We start from the raw sequence: 8,749 nt of genomic DNA, 5'->3' as shown, positions 1-8,749 counted from the left end.
AAAATAAAATAAGAAAAATCTAGTTATTTCCATGCAGTGTCCAGAAAGAGGTGTTGTTCAGCTTGTAGGGCACCACAACTGCTTCCACCCACCTCCATCATCATCATCATATGAAATAACTTTTTGTCACAACAAAAAATAGTGGCTGGTAAAAAAAAATAATTTCTACCCCTGCTCTCATTGGTACTTTTTGGAGAAGGTTTGTGTTTAAGTATGAATTATATATAAAAAAAAAAAAAAATAGGTATAAAGTTATTATAAAATTTTAACTTTAGGAGGAGGGTTCACGCACTCTCCATCTTTATTGGGGGAGCTGGTGACCACAATTAAATACATGGCTCTGAAACTGTCCAGTGACCTCATATGGGCTGTGGACAGTCAGTATTGCAAAAAAAGGGCTCACCAATGCCTGTATTTTATAAGGAGGCTAAAGCAAGCTAGTCTCAGTGCTGTCAGTCTTAAAAATCAGCATAAAGGACCCTACCTATCTAGCCCACAAACTGTTCAACCTTCTTCCCCTCAGGCAGAAGGCTGAAGCTCAACTAGGTTTGGCAGCAGCTTCTACCCTCAGGCTGTGAGGCTCATAAACTCTGCATTTGAAGTTGTCCTCTGTACTTTTACTGTTATATTTTATTGTTCTTACTGTGTTTTTAATTGCTTTGTTTTTAATCATGTGTTTTAATGGAATGATCTTAGATTGCGGAATGTATCTATTTATTGAAGGATTTTAGGTTATTTATTGTCAGGATTTTAAACACTGGTAGCTGGGGAACAAATTTTGTTCTCGTGTATTTAACATGTTGAATGACAAAGGTTCTGTTCTATTCTTATTAGCCCCTCAGAGACTAAAAGGTTTAAATTGCAATAAATCACAACCTTCAGATCATAAATTTTACTCCCTAAAAGCCATGCCTGAATACAAAACAAAGCTGACATGAAGAATAGACAAGGAAAAAAGTTCTGATGGTCCCGTTTTTGTGCCTTGTGAAAAATACAGTGACATTCTAAGTGAAAAAAATGTGTTTTTTCATTGTACTTTTGATAGTACACATACAGTCATGAGAAAGAAAGTTCTCCCTCTTTCAGTTTTAGTGTTTTACATCCAACCATCATCTGCCACTTTTTCCAGAGTCGGGTAGCAGGGACAGCAGCTTGAGAAGGACAGCCCAGACATCTCTTTCTCCAGCCCCCTCTTCTCCATTTAACCATTAACCAGACTCTCTTCTTTAGCACCCAAGAATAGACTTTACTACGGAGGTTATAGATGGTGACTCCCATATAATTGTAATACAGCCTCTGGGCCTCCTTTTTAAAAGGGGGAACCACCACCCCAGACTGCCAAACCAGTGGCACTGCTCCCAATGTCCACGCAATGTTGCATAGGCATGTCAACCAAGACAGCTCAGCAATATCCAGAGCCTTAAGGAACTGGGTGGATCTTGTCTGCTGTTGCAGACCTTTACAACTACCTCAGCCCTGATTAGAAATGGATCCACCCCAAAGTCCCCAGACTCAGCTTCCTCAATGAAAGACGTGATGGTGAGATTGAGAAGGTCTTTGAAGTACTCCTTCCATCGCCTGACAAGGAAGGTGTCAGATATGCCAGAATCTTGTTGGAGTTTTTATCTTAGGCCTCACCAGACTTCTCCTACACTCAAGCCTTTGTCTCAGCTGCAACTTGCTTGGCTTGCCAGTAACCCTCAGCTGCTTCTAACGTTCTACCAACTAACAAGGCCCAATAGGAAACCTTCAACTTGATAGCCTCCCTCACCTGGAGTGTCCAGCACTAGGTTTGAGGATGGCCACCATGAGAGGAACCAACAACCTTGCAACCACAGCTCAGGGTAGCTGCCTCGACAATAGAGACCCTGAACATGGCCTACTCAAACTCAATGTCCCCTATCTAAGTTGAGACGCAGCTGAAGTTCTGTTGGGAATTGAATATCTGTCTGAGCAAACCCAAATGTGTAGTGAGGTTTTGATGGGGACTCCTGGCAGAAGAATGCTTCAGTCTGCCCAACATCTTCCGCCACCATCTGATCCAACTCACCACCAGGTGGTGATTTGTTGACAGCTCTGTTCCTCTCTTCACTCGAGTATCAAAAACATATGGCTGCATATCAGAAAACACAACTATAAAGTCAATCATTGATCTGCAGCCATGTGAACTTATGGATACCCTTAGGTTCAAACATGCTGTTTGTTATAGACAAACCGTGATTAGCACAGAAATCCAATAACAGAGCAATACTCAGGTTCAGATTAGGGAGGCTGTTCCTCCTAATCAAGTGATGGGATGCCACCTGTGCAATCAGTCCAGCCGTAAAATTTCCTGGCTACTAAATATTCTAAACTCCACTGTTAGTGGTATTATAACATATAACACACACATATACATATATTAACATCCAGCCATCAATTTTCTTTACCCGCTTCTCCTTTCACATGGAGCTTGGAGCTGGTGCATACCTCCAGCATTCACTGTGCAAGAGAATGGATACACCCTGGACAGGTCGCAAGTCCCTCACAGGGCCGCAACAAAACAAACAATTTTTCAATTTTAGTTTTTTTTTCAGGTTCAATTTTAGTTACCAATTATCCTAACATACATGTTTTTGGTCTGTGGGAGGAAATTACAGAGTACCTGGAGAAAACCCACATGAGCACAGGGAGAACATGCAAACTCCACACAGAAAGGCCCCAGGTCAGGAAGCACCCTTCTTGCTGGGAGGCAACAGCGCTAACCACTACACTGCTGTGCCATATGGAAAAAAAAAGAACTTCCATCTCGCCATATTTATTCCACATGGACAGTTCCATTTTTCATTTTAAACTCGGGTCCTCTACCAAAGGCCTGGGAGCTTGAGGGTTATACGCAGTATCTTAGCTACTCCTAGGCCTGCACTCTTCTGGATGGAGATCTCTGAGGTTGTTCCTAGGATTTGTTGGAGCCAATCCTCCAATTTGGGGGGATCACAACACCAACTGCTTTGATGACCACTGGCACCACTGAGGCCTCGACTTTCCACAACTTCTCTATTTCTTTCAGCTGTTGGTAATTCTCAAGCTTTTCATGCTCCTGCTTCCTGACGCTGCTTAGGAGTGCTATATCTACCACCACTGCTTTCTTATGTATCTTGTCAACCACCACAATTTCAGGTGGGTCACATCACTTGTTTGTCAGTCTGGATCTGAGAGTTCCACAGTATGTTGGCCCTGCCATTCTCCACCACCCTTCGTGGTGTCTCCCACTTTGACTGTGGGACTGCCAGTCCATATTCGGTACAGATGTTCCTGTACCCTATTCCAGCTACTTGGTTATGGCGTTTCATGTACACTTTGCCTGCCTGCATCTTACACCCTGTTAGTATGAGCTGGACTGTCTCAGAGGAACCTTTACACAGCCTACATCTTGGGTTCTACCTGGTATGATAGACCCCGACCTGTATTGCTCGAGCGGGAGAGTATGGGTGAAGCAGCTCAGAGAGGTAAGATGGGCAAGACCATGTAAACTTTTAAAAACAAATAAAAGAATCTTAAAATGAACTAAAATGCACAGGCAGCCAGTGGAGAGAAGCCAGGATAGGGGGGATGTGCTCCTTCCTCCCGACTCTGGTTAAGAGTCGAGCAGCAGCGTTTTGGACCAACTGGAGATGCCTGAGGGAAGACTGGCTGACTCCAAAGTAAAGAGCATTACAGTAATCGAGTAGAGTTGTAATGAAGGCATGAATTACTTTTTCAAAATCTTATTTTAAAAGAATTGGCTTGATCTTTGCCAGCTGTCTAAAGTGATAAAAACTAGAATTGACAACTGCTCCAACCTGGCGATCTTATTTAAGATCACTGTCCATTTTAAAACCCAAATTAGAAACTGTCTGCTTTAAATAAGACACCAAGGGGCCCAAATCAATAGGGGGTGTTTCATGGGTGCAGCTGGGACAAAACACCATCACTTCTGTTTTTTTTGTTATTAAAATTTAGGAGTTTGAAGCCATCCAGGCTTTAATGTTTTCAAGACATAGATGTAGGGGCTTGTCCCAAAAGGCTTCTTTTTTTAGTGGCATGTATATCTGACTGTCGTCAGCATAACAATGAAAGGAGATTCCATGTTTTTTGAGTATTGAATCCAAAGGAAGCAAATACAGAGAAAAAAGCAGGGGTCCGAGGATTGATCCCTGTGGAACCCCATAAAGTAGAGGAGCAGATGAGGATTCAAAATCAGATAAGTTTACAGACATGGTTCTGTCTGACAAATAAGACTTTAACCATTTCAATACGGTACCACTAAAACCAAGTTGGGTCTGTAAACGAGATAATAGAACATTGTGGTCCACTGTATCAAAAGCAGCGGTTAGATCAAGCAGAACAAGAACAACATATTCACCAGAATAATTTGCCCTGAATATGTTGTTAAAAGCCCTCACTAAAGCAGACTCTGTGCTATGCTGAGTTTTAAAACCTGACTGAAAAACCTCCATAATGTTGTGTTTATCTAAAAAGGCCTTGACTTGAGAAAGGACAAATTTCTCTAAAACGTTTGAGATAAAACGCACCTTAGAAGGCCTAAAATGAGCTAAAACAGTTTGATCAAGGCCAGGTTTCTTAAGGAGAGGCTGCACCACAGCATGCTTAAAACTTACAGGGACAACACCTGACATCAAGCTGCTGTTTACAATAGCAAGGATGACCTGGGTCAGGTTTGGCTTTGGGCTGCATGATTTTCATAGGGGCCACAGTGTCCAGCATAATTTTGCAGGATACATCCAACCAGGAACTTAATTGCTCTGTATCTGAGTCAAAGGTAGCACTGAGCTGCTCAAAAGCAGCAGAAAACCAACTAGCAGTAAAGGGGTTAAAAACTCGACAGCGATGAGCAGGAGTGCAAGGTTTAACTGTGGTAAAGGATAGAGCAACATTAAATAAACGGGCATATGATTAGAAATAATATTTTCACCCATTTTAAGATCAGTCACAGACAAGCCATGAGAGAGGACGAGGTCCAATGTGTGTCCATGTTCGTGTGTGGGACCAGTCCCCCTGCACCAGGTTAAGAGTCAATGAGGCTAAAAAAGTCCTTCACCAGTGGCTTTACGGGGCAACATACACGAATATTAAAATCCCCACATAAAAAGGACACGATCATAATTGAGCATTATTTCTGACAAGAAATCAGAAAAGTCCCTTAAAAAGTCCTTGTTATATTTCAGAGGACGGTAGACAACGGCACACAGCACAGGATCAGAACGATTTACCTCAAAGAAAGTCACTTCAAAGCTTGAGGGTGAAAAAGGTGCAGTGTGTGGCTTACATTTAAAGTGCTTCTTGTAAATAACCGCCGTTCCTCCTCCGCATCTGGATGTCTAAGGGGAGCTTATATAGGAACACACAGGCGGTAAAAGTTCCACAAAAACGGTGTAATCACCAGCCTCAATCCAGGTCTCCGTTATACAGAGGAAATCCAGGCTGCTGGAAGTGATGAAGTCTCTCAGAATGAAAGTTTGGTTTGCCAGAGATCTGGCGTTCACCAAGCCCAACCTGGTGGGAGTCACGGCCTGCGGATCAGCAGACCGAGGAGCCCGGGGTAGCATCCTCAAACTCCGCAGGTTAGCTCCGCGCTGACGGAGCCCAGAGAAGCAAGGGGAGCGTGACCGAGTGCGCACATCCATGCCAGAGACAAACATCAGACAGGTATCAATCGATGGGATCCAGAAAACGCCATGGCACAAAGGAAAGCAATAATCCATTCCTTATCAGGGAAATGGAAGTGGATCGTGCCAGGCAAATTTTAAGCTTTACCAGCCGCCCACCCCGCTTACCATGGTGACTGCGGCGTTTTCGCCACGAGGGCAAAGCTGGAGCCCGGAAAAAAGGAGTTGGGAATCTCAATAGATGTGGAGGCAAAGTTCCATGTCCACCATAGTAAACCACACCCATACTTTTGACTTGAAATTGAATATTCAGGAGACATTGGCGATCATACACGAGCAGAGACTTAATGCACATTACAAAACATGAAAACAAAAGAAACACAAACAAAACAGTTAAAGACCGACGGCCTGCCAAACACACTGGCGCCATCTTGTCTCCTGTCTATTCTGACAGTGACCACAGACGGCGTCAGAAGCGTCTTGTCTGGGCTAAAGATAAAAAAAGACTGGACTTTAGCTGAGTGGTCCAAAGTTATGTTCTCTGATGAAAGTAAATTTTGCATTTTCTTTGGAAATCAAGGTCCCAGAGTCTGGAGGAAGAGAGGCGAGGCACAGAATCCACGTTGCTTGAAGTCCAGTGTCAAGTTTCCACAGTTAGTCATGTTTGGGGTGCCATGTCATCTGCTGGTATGGGTCTACTGTGTTTTTTGAAGTCCAAGGTCAACACATCCGTCTACCAGGAAGTTTTAGAGCACTTCATGCTTCCCGCTGCTGACCAACTTTATGGAGATGCAGATTTCATTGTCTAAGAGGACTTGGCACCTGCACACAGTGCCAAAGCTACCAGTAACTGGTTTAAGGACAATGGTATTCTAATTTTCTGAGGTACTGAATTTGGGGTTTTCATTAGTTGTCAGTTATAATCATCAACATTAAAACAAAAGAAACATTTGAAATATATCAGTCTGTGTGTAATGAATATAATATACAAGTTTCACTTTTTGAATGGAATTGCTGAATTAATCAACTTTTTCATGGTATTCTAATATTATGACCAGCACCTGTGTATGCGTGTGTGTGTGTATGGTCAGTCTATACTAAAGAAGTTATAGGCTAGCTAACATTCAGTCGTAAAGAATGGTAACCTTTTATTGAAACAAAATTATATTTTAATCAAAAGATAAGGCAATATTTTAAGTCCTGTACTTATTCAAAATGTAGTCTTTTTCACAACAATTGCATTAACTAAGAGAACCAACAAATTAAAACAAATTGGTCACTGACATAATTATTTCATTTTTTCTTAAACTTGGCTGTTTTGTAACATTTGACTAAGGCCTTGAAGTTAAAATGAGAAATAAATAATACTAGTTATAACTGCGATAGTTTTTTTTACATTTCATCATCATCGTCATTTCTCTTTTCATTCCAAATCAGTGCTGATTAATGTCTACAAAACAAATATTTATAATTAACAGAATTTCTTACTTTTATTATTAAAATGTAAAAATTAAAAACTGAAGAAAGAACACTATACAAGAATAAATGAGCTGAAAGTGCACTTAAAAGTGATTGATAATTTCAACTGTTACCTGCATGTTTTGACTCTGAAGATGGAGCCTTTCTTTGCAGACCCCTTCATAGAAATCATAGTATTCTAGAAAGGATTTCTCCATCACACTCCTAAAACACAAAACAAAAAGTCCAATAATTTTATAGACCAAAAAGAGAGAGAAAAACAAAAGAAACAATTAATGAAATTGCAAATGATGGAAATAAAATGGTAAACAACCTATGTAAGACAGCGAAATCATTCATCTCACCCTAGAGCTTCAGGGCAGGGAACTTTACCCTCAAGCATGTCACACACTGCCACCCTCATAGTTTCATGGCGGATACACTCATTGTAATTCTTACTGTCCCCTGGGTGACGTTCCTGAGGAGGATAAGTAGTGCATTTATTAAAGTAGAGATAATGACAGAGTGATAGTGTTGCAGTGCAGCTGGTGGTCTAACCTCACAGTTATAACCACTTGAAGAACATTAAGAACAAAATTTACATTGCTTTATTTTATCATGTAAACCGTAGAAAATCTTGAGGTTCAACTAGATATTTTCATTTAACTGAAATGTAATTATGTTTACCAAGAGTATTACTGACGGTAAATAATATGTAAATTGTCAGAATCAAAATGCAATGCATGAATTCTCTCACACAACAGTTCTGAATACCTGTGTATATTAAGTATATACATGATTGTGTTGGGGTTAAAGGCACAGTTAACTGATACTGATGTTGTCCATGGTGTAAATTGTAAAACAGCAATTAAAGAACATGTAATAACATGAAAGTAAAACGATCAGTTGCAATGTCAAAAACTTACCTGTTGATGACTATACAAACCATTTTATAATCATAGTAAATGTCATGAGTACCACTCAAGATTTCTTAGGTGGAAGTCATCTAAAAAAAAAAACCGATTCAATGTGGAGCCATAGTCTAATGACATTTTTTTTAATCCTAAACTTTTGTGGAGTTACACCATGAACAACTTACTGTGTACCATCTTATGAATGGACAGATAGTAACAATCTAAGGAACAAAGAGTTTGACATTTGTCCAGTTGTGCAGTTTGACATTTTTATGTTAAAGGGTTATCAATTTAGAGCATGGACAAGAAATTGTCCATAGACAGACGGACATATGGACAAACAGAGGGATGTATAGATGAACGGTGCCATACCATAATACGTCCTGTTTTAGGACGGGCATATAGAAATAAAGAGGTGGTTTCAAATAATCTGAACATTTCCAATCAGAGCATTGAAGACAGTAGGGCTGCAACTAACGATAATTTCAATAATCGATTAATCGGGCGATTATTTTCTCGATTAATCGGTTGTCTTGGAATTCATTCATTCATTCAATCATTCATTTTGGCCCACATAAAAAGTTATCTGTATGTAAAGGAGTAGGTTGATGTAAAACTTTTACTACTTTCTTATTTTTAAATAAATCAATATAAATTCAATTCAACATTCTCACTTTATATACTTAGCTCTCAAGCAGAAAATAACAACAGCTTATTTACCACCCGTGT

At 40.4% G+C, this 8,749-nt stretch overlaps 1 protein-coding gene across 1 annotated transcript in view; it reads right to left on the bottom strand.

Moving 5' to 3' along the window:
• The window catches only part of ube2z (ubiquitin-conjugating enzyme E2Z), a 30,745-nt gene that overhangs the window by 10,381 nt on the left and 11,615 nt on the right, over positions 1–8,749 (bottom strand). Inside the window, exons 5-6 of the mRNA XM_017432226.3 lie at positions 7,472–7,584; positions 7,241–7,331 (exon numbers count right to left, since the gene is read on the bottom strand). Of these exons, the coding sequence (XP_017287715.1) occupies positions 7,241–7,331; positions 7,472–7,584 (204 nt within the window). The remainder of the gene's footprint in view (positions 1–7,240; positions 7,332–7,471; positions 7,585–8,749) is intronic.

This window comes from Kryptolebias marmoratus, linkage group LG12 (genome assembly GCF_001649575.2).
Source record: "Kryptolebias marmoratus isolate JLee-2015 linkage group LG12, ASM164957v2, whole genome shotgun sequence".
Taxonomy (NCBI): Eukaryota; Metazoa; Chordata; class Actinopteri; order Cyprinodontiformes; family Rivulidae; genus Kryptolebias; species Kryptolebias marmoratus.
This window is presented reverse-complemented; position numbering and strand designations above follow the sequence as displayed.